Source organism: Apostichopus japonicus, chromosome 4 (assembly GCF_037975245.1).
Source record: "Apostichopus japonicus isolate 1M-3 chromosome 4, ASM3797524v1, whole genome shotgun sequence".
NCBI lineage: Eukaryota > Metazoa > Echinodermata > Holothuroidea > Aspidochirotida > Stichopodidae > Apostichopus > Apostichopus japonicus.
The window spans coordinates 1,128,644-1,148,283 of NC_092564.1; the positions used below are offsets into that span (position 1 = coordinate 1,128,644).

A 19,640-nucleotide genomic window follows, 5' to 3' on the forward strand; every position below is an offset into this window, starting at 1 on the left:
TTTTTGTGTGTATGTTACCATTTTATTTGGTTTACATCTTATTGCAAAATGTGAGAAACTTGTCAAAAATCCAAGCATCTTACACCCAAAGAAGTATGATATAAAGACAAACTACCCACTGAAAGAGGGCAGTCTTCACAAATTTGAATAACAAAACAATCAGCAGTATAAGAATATGATCTGACAACATAAATAGCATGCAACAGTCCTACTGTACAACAACCCAGCCAGAACAACTCTAAAGGTTAATTATACCATTCATCTACAAAATGTCTGACCCACATTAGTCAAATAAGGGGCCCATATAACAATGGATGTAATCTAAACAGGGCAACTGTGTTACTGTTTGGGCATTACATTTCATAAACAAGTCTATTATAGGTAACCTATAGCTGTCTGAATGGTTCAGCAGGAGGGAGAGACCTTGAAGATTTAAACAACACATGTTCGGCTTCCTCAGTAGAAAGAAGAGTTAAACTTATCTTGCTTTGTGATCAGATCTAACTAACAGGTTTCCATGAAACTTTACTTTTGTTCGGAAACCTTGGTTATGAATTTCATGTTGAAGCTGTAAATGTCAATATGTATGAACATTGCACTACAATGGAAATAATACTGAAAATTGCCACTTTAGAGCCACTTTTATGTGGCCAAAAATTCTGGAAATGATCAGGTGAAAACCACTTGACTTACAGGGCATATAGTAAATCACTGATAGCAAATGGTTTATGAAATGGTTTAACTCTCTCTTGTTGGTAATTCAGTGCAAAATGGGAGTCTCAAATATGTCAAAACAGAAGCTAAATTTAATGTTTAATATTAGAATCTTTTACCGTACATTTAAGACTATCTGTTTGAACGACTTCAGCGGTAAGAAACAAGGTCGATAGATTGTGAATCGACTTGAGGTAAAACTTGGCAAAGTCCTCCACTGTTATCAGGAGATCACAAATTGAGATAAGCTTATGACAGGTTGTTTCCTGTGTAGATATACCTAACTTGATAAGCCTGTATGCATAGTAAAATATTGCATGACTGATCATTAAATCAACCCAACAGTGATAGCTGAAACAACAGTGTTGGGCAATATGTTTGGTTTAAAAATATGGTTCAGAGCCAACCTTGAATCTTGGAAGTTACTAAAAGTGTGCTGATTATTTCTCTCCCATCACCCCCCACCCCCCCCCCCCCCCCACAACACACTACTAACAGACAGCAGAGCCACAATCTCTGTAAACAAGAACACTCTCAGCGAGGTCAGATAATGGATCAAACTTTTAAATTACATCCAATCAATTTGGGATTCAAATTTCATAAATATTTTGAACAAGTTTTCTATGCTTGTGATATCATGATGAGATATAAATACATTACAGAAATGAAGAAGTACATGTCTAATCTATTGCAACGATTGTACAAACACTAAATTAATGAGAAGCAGCCTTTTGCAGCTGATAAAACATAAATGTCGAAACCTACTCTCAATAAACAAATTTTCAACTGAAGAATGTCTGTCTATTTCCTATGAAACACATTTCAAATATAATAGATTGTTTATTTGTTGTGGTTCATATTGTCAGATTCTTTTCAAGCTCCCTCATACTTTGATTTGATTACCTATTGGGCAACCTTCCCATGACCTAAACGCCCTCAGATTCTTCCTCTGGTTAACCAGCAGCTCCAATTTTGCTTCACCCGTAACTATTGGCAGGTAGTGATTCGCCCTACAGGAGGCACCCATAGACATTCATATGTGGGGAATGTTGCCATAACACCCCACTACAGGAGACTTTAGAGACATATACTCTCTGGACTTATAAAAGAGAAATTATCATTCTAAATTTACCATCAGAAAATGCTAGCAAATCCAACACTTTCATAGAAATAAATAGATTGAATATTTGAAATCCATGATTACTATTGAAACCAGGAAGACAGGCTAGGAATCAACGAGGAAGACGATCGATCAGCCTTTGGATTATGCCTGAGAAGACAGAAAATATGACCCCTTTCCCCTCCTTCCCACTCCTCCCTGCAGTTACCACTCCCCCCACATGTGGGATGTGAGACTCCTTTAAAAGAAAAGCCTTCTGCATTAAGTTTAGGAAGTTCTCAGTGCAACCGGTACAGCATCAAAGTTTTTACTTTGATTGGATTTGACTCTATATGAAACTAATATAGGACACTGAAGCTGTATTGTGTCTGCAGGAATTATCAACTCTCAAAGAACCAAACATGCATGTTAACAGAAGGCAATCTTTTATTTAGTCTGCACATATTATATTTCTTCAATTTTTATCTTCACTCTGATATTGTGTTTTGAGATACCAATTTATTCTGCTAGACTAGTATTTGCAGTACCAAGTAACACCCAAAGAACAGGACAAAAGCTGCCAGAAAACCCAGAAATTACTTCATAACCTGCTTAAATGAAATGAAACTGAAAAAGACATTGTTAAATCATAATAATAGCACCAAACAACTACAGACCCCAAATACCCACTCCTTTCACAGTTTTGTTTGTTCCACTTTCAATTTAGCTAGCATTTCTTCGATGATAACTTACTGCATGTAAATCTATAACCAAGCATTAGATCAGTGGCAAGTGCATAAGCTCAACCAATTTGAAATAAAGAATAAACCACACCTCTCAGGCTCTCACACCCAAATAGGAACATTCAACCTTTACCCTGAGGCTTTCTTGTTCGGCCAAGAAAAAGAATCTATACAAAATTGCAGCTGTGATTTCAATAGCATCAAAGGGCATCTCTGATATCCATAGCATCAATGCAGATCAGTACTGATATTCATAGCATCAATGCAGATCAGTTCTGATATTTATAGCATCAATGCAGATCAGTTTTGATATTTATAACATCAATGCAGATCATCTCTGATATTCATAGCATCAATGCAGATCAGTTCTGATATTCATAGCATCAATGCAGATATTCATAGCATCAATGCAGATCAGTTCTGATATTCATAGCATCAATGCAGATCATCTCTGATATCCATAGCATCAATGCAGATCAGTCCTGATATTCATAGCATCAATGCAGATCAGTTCTGATATCCATAGCATCAATGCACATCATCTCTGATATCCATAGCATCAATGCAGATCATCTCTGGTATTCATAGCATCAATGCAGATCATCTCTGATATCCATAGCATCAATGCAGATCAGTCCTGATATTCATAGCATCAATGCAGATCATCTCTGATATCCATAACATCAATGCAGATCAGTTCTGATATCTATAGCATCAATGCAGATCATCTCTGATATTCATAGCATCAATGCAGATCAGTCCTGATATTCATAGCATCAATGCAGATCATCTCTGATATCCATAGTATCAATGCAGATCAGTCCTGATATCCATAGCATCATTGCAGATCAGTCCTGACTCCTGATATCCATAGTATCAATGCAGATCAGTTCTGATGTCCATAGCACCAATATTTACATCAATAATTATAATGTAAATAGAGTAGTAACAAATGCACCAATGAGATGTGTTTTGCCAGTTCTGATACCAATGATATTAATGAAATCAGTCATGATATCAATAGTTCCACTGAAGACCATTCCTGATATTCAAAACATCATGATATCAGTACTGAAACCCCTACAATCTGAGCAGATCTAAATGATACCCAGTCAGTAATCATGGTACTAATCAAGAACTAAGATTATTATATTAATAATTATAAACAGATTATCATCAATTATGGCATTGCTATGGTAATTGATAATTCATATCAATGAAATCTCATCAATGAATTATTCAGAATTACATATCATTTTAAGGAGTAACAAATACTTATTCATAGTCAAAACTTTACTGGTTACATTTCATGCAATTAAAGTCTAAACTTTTTCCTCTCTCTCTATTTTCTACAAGACTGTCTCTTTGGCCGACTCCAAACTTTTTAAGACTGCAGTGTTTGATGTTATCTGAGAGGCAGTGTTCGATATATGAAGTTTCTCCATGCTCCTACTCATTACGTTACTTTCTTTCTGATTCAGGAAATGATTAACAATATTAGCACTATGCTGGAGATCAACCAGACAATGCTGGTCTGACTTTAACATTCCTTGGATATCGGTCAGCAATGTCTTAATGGGTGACTCAACATCCTCCTCAATCTCCATCAGCAACTGCTTCAGGCCAACTCTTGTCTCATGATTAACCTCTGCCACAGACTTGGGTCTTGGTTTGCCTGAACTGCCTTTCCTTGTAGTATCCAGATTTGACAAACAGCTCAGCTTTGATTGGAGGGAGTCATTCAGACAGTTTTTCAGAGTGTTGTCCTCCTTTAAAGGTAAAGTGTCATTATCCAGGATGAGGGGGCTCTTCGTTTCTGACCACTGAACATTTTCGTGACGGTATGAAACTGGGAGAGGAGGAAGAAGTCCATTTTGCATAGTAGTAATGGGTTCCTTTTTGCAAGTGATATCACTGCTATACTTCATCTCACTGGAGGCCCCAGACGTCTCTGAGGTCAGCGTAATTGAAGAAGAAGCAAACGAGACACCCTCACTGGTATTTGAACGACTTCTGAGAATCCACGGATTACTAAACTCTGAATTGGGGGAAGAGGAACCGACACTTGCGTCCTTGACACCTGAAGTCAATCCGAGAGAGTTTGGTCGGAGAGAGGATGTATCAACTAATGTACCCTGAGTTGATGATGCCGTGAGGGATTCATATGACTGGCGTAGGGCAATCAAACGCTCTTCCAAGGAACTATTGTCTGTAGGAGTAAGCCGTTCACTAGACGCTAGCTGGACAGAGCAGAGCAAACCTTGATTGACCGACTCCCTGCTAAAGCTAGTCATATCGCTGCCACTTTTGCTTCTGCTTTTACCACTATCACGATTGATAGTCGATTCACTTGTTGTTGAGGGCAGCCTGCAATCACTGCATTCTCTTCCTTCACTGTTGGAGCAGGTCTTGTGTGGTTTCCTTCGAGGATGAGTTGCTCTCTGCCTCTCCTCTTCACTGTCACTGGATGAAGAGTATTGCCGAGATGAACCACTGCTTGCCGATTGGAGAGAACGTGTTCTCCGACTGCGCCTCCTCTTTACTCTTGTGCCTCCTCCTTCCTTCTTGGGTCTGGTTCCATCTGTCGCTACCAAACCCCTACTGCCTGTGTGGCTGGAACGGCGCCCTCTATCACATTTTTGCTTAATAGCATTACCTTGTGGTTCCTTTAATTTCTTAGCTTCTCTGTTGGGCCTGTCCTCGGGTAGATACATACCGATGTCCGGGCATCGAGTTGCCATGTGAATTTGTAATGGTGTCTTGGCTTCAGCAAGAGGAACAAGTGGGTTTTCAGTTATGTAAAGTTCTGGGTTATCAAGATTGTTTTGTTGGACTGTAACGTCTTCGCCGCAAGTGTGGCCAGAAGGTTGCTCGGTTACCAAATCTTGTCCTGGGTACTCTGTCACCAAGCCTCTGCCCATTGCTATCGTCGCAGTAACAGTTTGGTTTTCCACACAGAAGGGTTGTACCTCCAGCCTATGACTATCCCAGCGAACTGGAGGCAGTGGGGGTGTGTCTGTGGAGCAACCTCTGCTAATGTGGGATGGAGGTACTGGAGTTGATGATATCCTGGTCTGACTGCCAGAGTGTGGATTCTGAAAAATACAAAAGAAATTATCCGTAAGGATGATGAACATCATAACTCACACCATGCTTTTCCTGTGTCTACCCGAATATCTCAACTCAAACTACCTCAGTAACTCCAAATATAACAACAGATATAACCCCACAGAGTATACCAGGAAACTTAATTTCAAACTTTGGAACATATTTCTTTCAGGACAGTTAATAGCTATATCAAAAACAATTTCTGATATTTTAACAACAGAATTCTACACAATTCAACCAAAGATGAAGTTGTACTGTAGGTCACTTTGTATGCCATATACAGTACATACATGTAGTATAATATAAACAGTACAACATATACTGTATGTACAGTAGTACAACATATATGTAGTATGTATATATATACAGTACAACATATATGTAGTATATACATATACAGGAATTACTTAGTACATACAGTACTATCCATCAATTTGGCAAGAGCATTCTTTGTAAAAACTTTTCATATGATACTTTCTTCCAAACAAAGACCCTACTTTATGATTTCCAGTAAAAACCCACATTTCATTAATAATACTTTTATTAGTTGGTGCTTGGAGATCATATATCAAGCTAATATTGTGATCAGCACCATACTCTTTACATCAAATACCACAGAGCAAATACGTATCCAGCAACTTCAAGGCAACATTATTAAAATCCTGAAACATAATTATGGAAATTGGAAAGCGATCCCACCGATGTTTATGCCAGCACTGTGAATCCCCAGACTAGATTGAAGAGACTAATAAAATAAAGGCTCTTCCACAAATTAATAAGACTAGTTCTCCCCTTGGCCAGAAATAGGAGATGAAAGCTGAAGATAAATCCGATGGTATTAAACACCGGATAATCCCGTTTGTGGAGTGAGAGAAGCAGCTTATTACAAGTACATGACTCAATGGCCTGGTGTAACATCCATATAGAGTAGTTAGTGAGGAAGGACAAGAGAAGAGGATGGAACAGTGGGGGGGGGGGGGGAGGAGAACCCTAAGGATAAATATAATTTCATGAGGAATATTTCAAGACACACACACCTTCAAAGGAGATCTCTTTCCTTTGCATCTGAGGTGCAAAAGGAACATTTAATCACTAGGCAGAGAAAGGAATGCCTGAATAGCAGAGGCACAATTTACTGTCTTTTTCTGATAATATTATAGATCATTTGGTTGTGTCTGCTACGCAAAGTTTTCAGAAAGCAAGATATCATTCTAGAAGTACAGTTTATATTGAGATGAATATATAGCATATGTTTATATTTATACTGAGATGCTAGATGATTACAACATAGTTACAGAGGTGAAGTCTAAACTGCTATTACAGTGTAAAGTAAAGGCACAGTATTTGTACATTTGCACTTCAATGCTACAAATAATTAAAAATAGTTAAATAAAGCATGAATGAATTACAATAGTTATTACTGTCTTCTATTTACATTAACTAAAGGTTAAGATAACTTATGATATTTAAACAATCTGATACTTAATATTAATGATAATAAAATAACACCGCAAATGTTTAAGAATAGAAACTTTGATAATGAGGCTGAAGAAACTAATGAACCTTGGCATCAAATAAAATAAACAATCTATATCAAAATAAACATGGCTACTTCACATATTTATATTCAACAATGACTAGATATTTTGAGGAGAGACTCTTAACAAAAATGTAAAGAGGAAACAAGAGGATATCAAAACAGTTTGCAGACAATTGAGGATTGCTCCAGACTTGACCAATATCTCTTTAATTGTTCCTTGATTGTAGATTTGAAAGAACATGCAATCAGTCTGAAGAAGATTTAAATCCCAAAATTTATTATCATAAACTTAATACTTGCATGCTCAAAATATTAATAAGGTATCATAACTCACCAGATTACAAAGGCTAATTCACTGCAATGTTTCAAAACAGTAAGAATATCCAATAAACCTACAAACACATCCAAGAAACCACAAAAGTCTCTAGAGATTATGGACATGTTGCTTGCCTCTGGAGAGTCCAAAGCCCATACAAAATCAGCATGAGCTGAACTTGATCACGGCTAGTAAACCTCCTTCAGGAAGCATCCAGAGAACAGCAGGTAGTCTTTACAGTTTCAAAAGATAAACTAGACTGAAGTTTCCCAACTACTTGCAAACACCCCTCCTTCATCCTTCAGTCATCTTACCCATAAGTGCTGGTAATTAGAGCACACACAAACAAATACCAGGCAACCAGCACAATTTGTTCAACACTGCCACCGCTGGTTAGTTCACATTCATACAATTTGTCAGCCAATCCTACTACAAATTCAGTTTGTGACTGATGTGAGGGAATTCTGCTGTATTATTATACAAACAGCAGACAGTCTGAGAGCAATACTGTATACTACTTCTACTACTACTACTATACCAGCAGCCAGGCTGGGCGACCAGACACTGGCTACCCTCACACAATATCATCTTTCACAACACCTGGAAACTATTGGCCCTGGAGGCCTGAGCAAAGTCAAATCTATGCCTGAAACCACAAAGGCTTAAAGAGGGCTAAGTGGTAGTAGTATGATGTTGACAATATGAGTTGACTTAATACTGCACAGTTGCAAATACAAGAGAGATAACTCAAAATATCACATAACAAGATAACTTTTAAACTTGATTAGGAAAAGATCAGAGGCAATGGAGGGTGGAGTAGGAGGGGTTGGAAATGGGCCAAAAGTAAAAGAATGGGAGATGGAAACCAAAGTAATAATGAGGATGAATCCATCTAAGATGATTTCAATTTTTGAAAGCAAACTACCAAAGTCTTGTTTCTTCCACACAAATGGATACAGTACACAAGCTCCTTCAAAAAATTAAAATAAATTATTATTGAACTAAAACCAGGGGTCATCAGTAAGCTGGAGGCTAGCCCACATATATGCCAAAGTCAGATATTAATGGTCATCCACACTCCTCAAAGTTCAACACATTTTTACTGCCACTCTATAAAATAGTCATCCATGATGAGACATTGAACTTTCTTAACAATACTAAATGGTTATAACAATGCACAAGGCCAGAACCTGTAAGAAAGTCCTTTTGATAACTTGTAACAATTTTTAGCCGGCTAATTTTTTTGGGACTATACTGATGACCTTTAAGGACCACAATTTTACAATCTGAAGCCAAATGTGAAATAAGACTGCTGCCCTTTAAGAAAACCTAACACTGGCAAAAACCCCAAGGGTGTAGACTCTAAGAGGTCTGCCAGCCTGCTCCCAATCCTTAATTAAACAATCTTTTTCTATTTCTCACTTCCCCAAATTATTTGCCACTGTTTCTTTTATGGATTTTCAAATCAACTCATAGACGAAGCTTATAAATAAGTATCAGTTTGAACACTGTCTATCAACAAATCAAACTGTGATGTTTGCTGTAAAGCTGTAAAGTTCAGGGTCAACACTGGTAAACAGTTAATGAATAGAGAATTAATTTACACTATTAGTTCAGTTCTCCAGAAAGGACTTTCTTATTTTTATGTTTTTCTGCCACCACAGCATATTTTTTAATAATAATGCTAGAATGGGAAGTTTACAATCAAGTCATTGTGGCTGCGAAGAAAGTCTTGAAGGGTGTTGAAGGAAGCTTTAGAAGGCAATCAGCGTTTATAGATGCTGCCGTCAGGTTTAGGATGCAGAAATGTGTTCACACAGTAGCTAGACGGGACTGCATCAATGTCTGTGTATATGTACAATGTGTATACATTACAATGTCTGTGTATGTACTATGTGTATGTATTACAATGTCTTTGGGTGTACAATGTGTCTGTATTACAATGTCAGTGTGTGTACAATGTGTATGTATTACAATGTCAGTGTGTGTACAATGTGTATGTATTACAATGTCAGTGTGTGTACAATGTGTATGTATTACAATGTCAGTGTGTGTACAATGTGTATGTATTACAATGTCAGTGTGTGTACAATGGGTCTGTATTACAATGTCAGTGTGTGTACAATGTGTATGTATTACAATGTCAGTGTGTGTACAATGGGTCTGTATTACAATGTCAGTGTGTGTACAATGTGTATGTATTACAATGTCAGTGTGTGTACAATGTGTATGTATTACAATGTCAGTGTGTGTACAATGTGTATGTATTACAATGTCAGTGTGTGTACAATGGGTCTGTATTACAATGTCAGTGTGTGTACAATGTGTATGTATTACAATGTCAGTGTGTGTACAATGGGTCTGTATTACAATGTCAGTGTGTGTACAATGTGTATGTATTACAATGTCAGTGTGTGTACAATGGGTCTGTATTACAATGTCAGTGTGTGTACAATGGGTCTGTATTACAATGTCAGTGTGTGTACACTGTGTATGTATTACAATGTCAGTGTGTGTACAATGGGTCTGTATTACAATGTCAGTGTGTGTACAATGTGTATGTATTACAATGTCAGTGTGTGTACAATGGGTCTGTATTACAATGTCAGTGTGTGTACAATGTGTATGTATTACAATGTCAGTGTGTGTACAATGGGTCTGTATTACAATGTCAGTGTGTGTACAATGTGTATGTATTACAATGTCAGTGTGTGTACAATGGGTCTGTATTACAATGTCAGTGTGTGTACAATGGGTCTGTATTACAATGTCAGTGTGTGTACAATGTGTATGTATTACAATGTCTGTGCATGTGCAACGTGTATGTATTACAATGTCAGTGTGTGTCCAATGTGTATGTATTACAATGTCTGTGCATGTGCAACGTGTATGTATTACAATGTCAGTGTGTGTACAATGTGTATGTATTACAATGTCAGTGTGTGTACAATGTGTATGTATTACAATGTCAGTGTGTGTACAATGTGTATGTATTACAATGTCAGTGTGTGTACAATGGGTCTGTATTACAATGTCTGTGCATGTGCAACGTGTCTGTGTATGTACAATGTCTGTGTATTACAAATATGACAGATGAAGATGATTAAGATGATCAATGATGATGATTTTGATGGTGAGGTTTATCGCATAACTACTTCTAATTAAAGACATTGTTAAGACATCTCTGAATATTCAGTTTATACCTTTTTATAATCTTAAAACTTTAACCATTTCACCTAAGTTAAATAGCTGTGAGTTTTGCCCCTCCTGTGTTCCAGACTGTTTAGGTAAAGAGATTGAATTGAACAGTAAATCAGATCAAAAACCAGACTGGGGAAGAAGACATAACTTTCCTTTTTGAGGAGAGTGCAGTTTGCCAGACAATCAACTCATTCTGTAATTGAATATCGATTCGCCAGCTTAGAGGCCAAATAACTCGCATGCTACTTTTACCTTCCCAAACATCACGATATCCAGCAATATTTTATCATAGAACTGTGGATGTGAGGAACTTGTGTTAATTTAAGCCTCACAGAAGAGATATAATATTTATGGGAACACCACACCTAACCATGATCAATTGTCTAGGCCTGAGATTAACAGCTTCTTCCATAACAGCTAATAAATGTATTATTTCACTAACGAGATGTCAAAGTTACGTGACATACCAGATGGATTGGAAGACTAAAGCTAGTCTAGTAACTAAGACATCACCAAACAACAAATGTTGGAATTTTTAATGCCTTTTTTCCCCCATTAATTACAGAATCTTAACTAATGGACCTCTTAACATCACATAATGTTGGCAATTTTGCTGAGTTAGAACTACATATAGAACCTGTACATTAACTATCAACATGAAGTATACAACGACTGTTTGCAAAGTTACATGAGCACATCCTATGATATTGTATTGGCTGAGTGCTAATGGCTATATGACAAGCCTCACCTACTGTATGTGTGAATTCTAAGATACAGTCTAAGATAGCTTAGATTTACATTAAACCAAACACAATATCACTATGATCCACCGACTGAGCAATTTGGAATTGAAAATTCGGTTGATAAGGTTATTTTACATCAATTTTTTGTACTTTAAAGAAGGGGAGTATGTAACACTTTGCTGCACCTACAAATTTCTGCACTACAGCAATCATGTTTCAGGATCAAACTTAGTGGTGTTCACACTGTCTTTAAAATAAAAATCCAATTAATGGAAGTGACCATTCTAAACAATTCATACCAAGGTATAGCTAGATATGAGCACTATAAAAATAATCAAATTAATCAACTTTGAATCTGCCAAGATTGTTCTATAATACTAGGATTATGGTCGGGCTCCACAAAACACACAGCTCTTCAGCAGACTCAAGTTCTGGTGGATTTGTCAATTAGTAGAATGAAGTCAGATTACAAAAATAGACCAATACCAAGAAGAAACCACCTCCTTTCAATATACCGGAACAAATACATAGCAAAATAAGCTTTCACCTGAACAGAAGAAGAAAGGAAAATTGCGGTCAATTCAATCAAGATCTAACATACCTGGATTATAAAAATATTGGTTATGTGAATGTTTATTGAAAAACCAGGCCTTTGAAATGATTGTAGGACCCAGTGTGAAACACAAAGGAGTCCCTTATTGGGTTACTTTCAGGGATTAATATATCCTGTGGAGTTCTGCTAAATATTTCAGTGAGTTTGGATTTGTGCCGAGGAAAGCCGCAGCTGGGGTAATTGTTTGCCTACCTGCCACAGATGCTAACCAATCAGGAAATTAAAGGAGAGATATGTGGGAGACATGTCTGGACTTGTCAATAATCAGTCTAGAAAGATCACCTGATGTCTGAATTGATCACCTGACATCTCCATAGACTGACTGACTGACTGATTTTATAAGGATGCCAGTAAGGGTCTGAAATGTGAATAGGAAGTGGCTATGTACATTGTCTGAGTAGCAGAGCTTTCCCTTCTGTGAATCTTTGAGACTGCCAAAGTTTGCCTATTTCTTAATAGACAAAACAGTATTAAGGAATGATCCAAGTGTTGTCTGAAAGTATTTAGTGACTGCTTCATGTTCTGGCAGATGAAACAAATATCTACCAACTAAACCTGCTCCCTTGAAAGCTAAAATAATTGCAGGTAATACTGCAGAAGTAACAAAAACACTGTTTTACGCAACTTGCAAACTAAGGCAGCCAGAATAAAATGTAGATGCCATAGCACAAAGGAATAATTGAGTATTGAAGTTTTGTGTAGCAGTCTGCGGCACTGAACTCAAGGCTCTTAATAAACTGCTATATATACATCTTTGTACTTGAATAGCAATTTGCCTTTGCGATACGAGATAAATTATTCACTGTATGAAATGGAACAGCTCGATACTAAAACATACTGCCCCAAAATTGATATAAAGTTTAACCATTATAGCAATAGTCCTCTTACGTAAGAATGGGTAATAGTTACCCCCACCCCCAGCTGACCCCCAGCTGATACCCAGCCACCTCTGATCGGCTTTGTGACATATGAAGTTCGCAATCTAATATTCCATCCCTAATAAACCTGGTAGAATATGGTGAAAGGTGCATTATTGAAAGGTTAGGCTGATTATTGGATTTCATTTCACAACAGGATATGCCCTGTCTGTTTGTCTCTGAGAATGTTTTCAGCAGTTTCCCCTTGGAAGGTCAGCCAACCTTAAATCTTTCAGTTTGTTTCTCAACACTCTCGGAAATTGGAATTTATCGATTCCAAACATGATGTCTACCCTGTTTTGTGGGGAAATGTTTGTTGAGTGGATTATTTGGAGCACAGATGGGCACAAGAATTCATTCAATTAATTGCTATAACTTGCAAACATAGTCAGTAGATCCTTCCTGTGATAAACGACTAGCGTTCGTAAATTTCTCAAGTAGATGCAGCAATTGAATTTACACACTTTTCCAAGTAAGAGATGTCATTTTAACATGTTGAATGACAGCTTTAGTCTAGTTAAAGATATTGATCTACGTATGAGGGAGTTCTGCTACCTTACATGTATGTGTAACAATGATACTACATGCTAGGGATATCATCATTTATAATGCATAAAATTCAATTTTGTCCACTCCTCAATTTATCCTTCCTATCAGATGCCCCCCTTCCGCCTGCCCATAACCACTACCCCATCATTCACTGACTGTAAAACTATGAGTAGGTCATGTTTACAGAGATAAGTTCTAGAAACATTAATGCAGTTTATGTTAGGATTTCCATTATTATACTATTTTAGTATCTTAATATTATAGAGCATGGTCTTATCATTTACAATACTTACAGACTAAATATTGTATCATTAAACTCTGAGATAAAATCCAGTTGTACATAGAACAGTGCTAACATTGGAGGTCCATTCTGTCCAAATCTCTGATTTCCAATAAATGACAATCACCCTTCTCATTACTCTAAATAAAGTCTGCAGAGTCATTTAGTTCCGAGAATACCAACAGGAGTGATGGAGAAACCACCCTGGATGTTCTCCACACTCTAATTGACTTACATTAAATGAAGACATGACATAAAGATACAAGATTTACCAACAAATATAGCTTGGATGTATACACCGTCTGATAGTATTTACTTCTTCAATTGACACTTTTCTCTATAACCCCTAACTGCATGAGTAAACCTTTTGTTCACTTCAACACTGAACACACAATAGTTCTTAGAAAATTCCTTACAAAAAAAAAAGAAATCTTACAAAGGGACTCCATGCTTCAAAGAAACCAAGAGCCTTCTCCTTGATACCAATGATGGTTTTAAGTGAGATGAAGCCGAAATCTCATCTGTATTAGTAGCATTCCTTCGGACCTATTCTACCTACTTCATAATAGGAGCCAATGTTCATTTAGGCCCTCAAGTACCACTTATAAATTGTACCACAATGAACAATTACTCCTAAAGGTCCTAGAAAGATGCCATTTCTACCCTTCGCCTCTTAACATCATCTACCTATACCCCCACCCCATCCCCTTCTTCCCTTTTCCCTGGCCTTAATCAATGGTCACATCAGAATAAATGATACTTCTAACTATCTATTTATGGATTATAACAGTCAAATACCAAATACAATTTCAAAGTTTCTAAGCAAGTTTCCCTTCTTTTTGATGCATATGGTTTTCTTGATCTTTCTTAATTTAATTAAAATATACTGTAAATGAAATAAAATAACTTACATGTATTCTTTAAGCACGGCCTGTCCAAGCATGTGTAGTATGTAACAGTAGTAAAAACCAAATGTCTACATTCTTTCCAGACTTGAGATCTATATTCAGTCATTGATCACTTTAGACTTTGGACATATGAAGCAATTTCCTAATTCTCAGAATTATCTTTTGATGTAAAGAATCTGTGGAATGTCGAATATCATTCACCTCTGAGGCCAAAGACCCGGTGACTAAATTAAACCTGTTAAATGCATTGATAATACCACCTCCAGCAGAACAAACTAACTTCCTACAATCACCTTCCAGATTGTTAACAAGTTGATGGATGCTAACCACACAACACCCACCCCCTCAAAATATGGTCTGACCCAAAGTCATATATCTTTTCTTTGGCAATACAATTATTTTTTAATATTTTGATATCATCCTCACAGATAAATTATTTCAAATTTTCTGAATAATTCAATCTAAAATCTGCTTTCTCTCCCTCTTTGGTGGCTAAATATTACCTATTAATTGAGAAAGGACTTTAATCAAATCCTAAACCCTTCCTCCATGTTAAAGATTCTTTAGAGTAACTGCAAATAACAGTTCCCTCTTAACAAGCCATTGTGCAAAGGTCTTTGGTGAGACAGTTGAAAGCAGCTAATCCTATTTGCACTGCTGTACTGGTAAAGATTTGCTTGGTCTCCCAGACAGCAGGCGTGAACCTAATGAGTCATCTAATCGATAAGTTTGATGCCGGCTTTCTAAATGGCCTTTCAATGCACTGGGACCAATGGTGAATGAGTTTAGAGTAGCTGTTTCATTTATCAATAAAAACAAAATTAAAACTGTGCCTTCATGATGGCGTCCATCTTGTAGTGAACAGCTGTTCATGGTGATCTCTTGTGTATGTATCACCATGTATGTCACCAGTAACTTGTCATCTGGTGAACCTGTTCACATTAATTATGATTCACTGCATCTGCCACCTGTATAGTTATTCATACCTTGATGATATCATATGTTCAATATCGATACTTTCCCATATTTTAAAAATTTCATAAAGAAAGTTGTGAACTGACACCCCATTTATTTTTACTTCACACTGGATCAATGGGACTAGTGTTGCGCCGATCCAATATCAGTGCATTTTAAGCCCGATATCGATCCAATCCCGATATTTTTACACATCCAGAATGAAGGTCAAATTGTCGTTTCAGTCATGCAAAAAGACATAACATATTAAAATGATAATCGGCTATCATAAGTTATTATCCTTTGTATGACTCACAAACAGTAACCACTAGTAACTCTCATTGCAGATGCTCATTAGTAAATTAAAATTGCACAATGGACCGTATGCATACTAGGCCTAACCTCTAATATTTTAAAGGAACGATCATAGTCCCTACCAAGTTGATATCCATGAAACTGTGTGCTAGCAATATATTTTGGAAAAACACAAGCCTATCTTACTTCTGTTGTATGTTCTGTTCTGTACTTCTGTTTATTCGTTACTGTTTTGACCAACTACATTCAATACAGTGGGCTGCAAGTCTTCACTGCCATCAAAAGGCGTTACAAATTTCTTAGCAGAAATTTTAAAAGATGACATCGTGCAATGAATAAAATTCATTTCATGTAAAAAGGACATCAGCTTCTCCTAGCTAAGAATTTTTATTACCCCTTGTGTTTACCAGAACCAAAAGGAAAACATTTTCTAATTTCTGTAAAAGTGATATCCTACCATTAGCTGGCTATAATGACAACTAAGCCTAGCCAAAATTAGCAAGTGCTTCGTGTTCGGCAAAATATTGTGATGAGCAAACTTAATTCTCAAAATACATCTTTTGATCAGTCATTGATAGGTTTAAAGGAATCAAATTGCACCCATGATATTCTTTGCAGTTTCTTAAAAGATTTGCAATTTTTGGAGTGATTTAGTAGGGTTTTTACACATGTTATAACGTGTTAATCTCACTGGAGCCTCAGAAGCACTGTGCAAGTTAGTGAAAAGCTAGGCTACATAGCTTTTATCAAACGTATTTCAACATCACATAAGTTACTTCTTACATTGTGTTTGACCACAGTGCATTGTTGGTTGTAGGTCTGAATGTGGCATATTTACAACTTTGAGCAAAAGGATTCTTGGCAAGTGCAAGACAGGTGTCAGCAGGTATGTTCAGTTTTAATTATGTTGTGTTCACTTGTAATACAGCACTAGACTGGTCAAATTTACGTAAATGTGTGGTGAAGACAGTGCAATGTACGTAATGTTAATTGGCCTGACTGGTATCTTTATCAGTAAATATTTTTCAAAACTTGCGTCTTGTTTCTATGCTGATCGGCATATTAACAAATGGCTATTAATCAAAATCGAAACTGCGGCCTAAGATATGGGTTTTTTAGGACAGATTAGGAAATCAATGCAAGTAACAAGAAGTAGCTTCGGTTTGACGTTAGTGGCAAAGAGGCAAAATTTTACAATACGTTGCTGAAAATGCAAATATCGGCTGACACCGATATCGCAAAGAATTATCGGCACAACACTTGATGGTACCACACAATGCAGCCATAAACAAATAAGAAATATAACACTTGATATTTGTTGCTAAGGTCAGGTTACGTGATCTTAGGGATAACTAACAGGAAAAGGTTAAAATGTATGAGGCAGGAGATAAATAAGTCTGAACATCTCTATCACCCACATTAAGTTGACTATTCCTTCCCCAACATGTGTAAGTACTACTCTACACAGGGCAGAGACTTTATTACTCTCCCAATAGGTTATCCAAGGAAACTAAAACTAAGAATGCAAGTAAAGGCTTACATATTACTAATCCAAAAAAGTCTGCTATGCATGTACACACAGAAGCAGCTATTTCCATTCATAAAGGTTTCAATACTAAAATCCCTATCAAATCTTACTATATAAGTCATTACCTTGATTAGTCTAAATTTTACATCAAATAGATCACAAATAGTAAATCATGTACAAAAAATTATTTTTCTTTTTGCGTTTAAACGTATGTAATAATAGTGTGAAAAACTGTTTAGACCAATGAAAGCTGAGGTTCGAATAACACTCATTTATTACTCGCATATTTCACCTTCACTTTGTAAAAGATCAATTACCTAGGCGGATGTAGTACAATCAGTCACAATCTTGGTCTTAGTGAGATCTGGCAGTTTTGAAATATTTGCCAAAAACACTCAAAAGCTGCTTTAGTTTTATTTTGTATCCCAGATTTAATGTATTGTGTCATTTATCACTGGTAAACCTTTTACCTTTGACTGTGTCACAATTCCTATAATCACACTGTTAACTAAAACAAAGCATTCTGTTTTTGCGGAAGTACTTTCTCCTTCCGCTAACCGTTGAGAATGATAATTAACGCAACTTGTTGCAAATTTATCAGAAAATACAGCTCAAAGATTTACATCCTTAGTCTTGTCTCAATCAGAACCAGTTCCCAGTTGCCTCACCAACAGCCCTCCCCCCCCCCCCCTTCTCTTGATCCCCAAACAACAGTATCCTACATTGCCTGCACTAAAAAAACACATCTGCTACATGAAATCATCATTTTATTACAAAATTAGATCACAGCATTATAGCAGGCACTTTGAAATACACAGGGAAAAAAAGCATTCCCAAAATAGAACTTTTAAGGAGCTAGTTATGTCACATTGAAAGGAAGTATAAATACACAAAGCCTTACTGGGAATCTCCAGCATTGACTGATTTCTAATAAAACAGAAAGATAATCTTCTACCTACGCATTTTCATCCAAGTATTACGGGTTGTCAACCGGTATGAAAACATTAGTTAGCTCAACGCCAGTCTGTGCTTTACCAGCTCTCGCTGTATTTACCTCAGTCGACTAGCCAGTCCCTATTCTGCTGCTCAGGTGGGTAACTTCCTTCAACTCCCTCCTCTATTGCCCCCAGGATACATCCAGTACAAAACCGAAACAAACATTGCACAATGAAAAGCAACAGACAAACCCAGCAGCAAGCAGCAGCAGAGAGCTATTTGCCTCTTTATCACCATGGAGTTGCAAAGTCTACCTTAAAGCAATATGTATGCCACATCAAAATATATAACTATGTCTAGATGGAGTACCAACAATCAGCACTAGGGCTGCATACATGTGCAGAATCACACAGCAGTCCAATGGTTAGTTGGGATCATGGAAACTAAGGTTAACAGAGTGACAATAATAAACACACAAGGTAATCGTTAGATCTACTGATGTATAATTACTTGGAGATATCAACAAAGTGAAGGTCATGTGACTCATATATAGAGTATAACTAATCTGGTGATTATAAACAGTTGACTGTTGACTAGGTCATAGACTAGAATGATCATACAGTGTGTATCATCTAAAAGGCTAATTTATCTGGCATCAAATAACAGCTATACAAAGCAAAGCCAAATCGCTTTGTTTATGAAAAGATGTCGATAATTACTGTATTGGTACATGTATACAACCTTTGTTGACTCATTATGATAGACAATATTCAAAGCTCCTTCCCCCCCCCCACTCCCTCTCCAGTACTGTACCCTACTATAGAAATCTGTAGCTATGAGCATGAAGCCACCTACATGGCAAGAAAACACAATCATTGGAGCAAAGAGCTTTACCAACTCTCCAATACGATTGGATTTTGCCTAGGGATGTACCAGATATATCCATTCCGGCCAGACTATCTCGCAAGATAGTGATAAAATTATCCAGTTCCGGTTCATGCCGGATCTGGAAAATATCGGCCAGATTTGTTTAAGATGTTGGTACTAACTTCAAGTTGTGGTCATTGAGTATCTTTATCCAACAAATATGAACTTATTATAGGACAAACTAAAACGAATGACAGCGAATGACAATTGACTTTGTACAGGGTTAATTATCATTCGCGAATGACAGCG

General features: G+C 36.9%; 1 protein-coding gene across 2 annotated transcripts in view; it reads right to left on the reverse strand.

The window, feature by feature from the left end:
* The window catches only part of LOC139966067 (uncharacterized), a 79,144-nt gene continuing 59,504 nt past the window's right edge, over positions 1-19,640 (reverse strand). For both annotated transcript variants that reach the window (XM_071968718.1, XM_071968719.1), the window contains exon 6: positions 1-5,651. In XM_071968718.1, the coding sequence (XP_071824819.1) occupies positions 3,906-5,651 (1,746 nt within the window). In that variant the 3' untranslated portion in view covers positions 1-3,905. The remainder of the gene's footprint in view (positions 5,652-19,640) is intronic.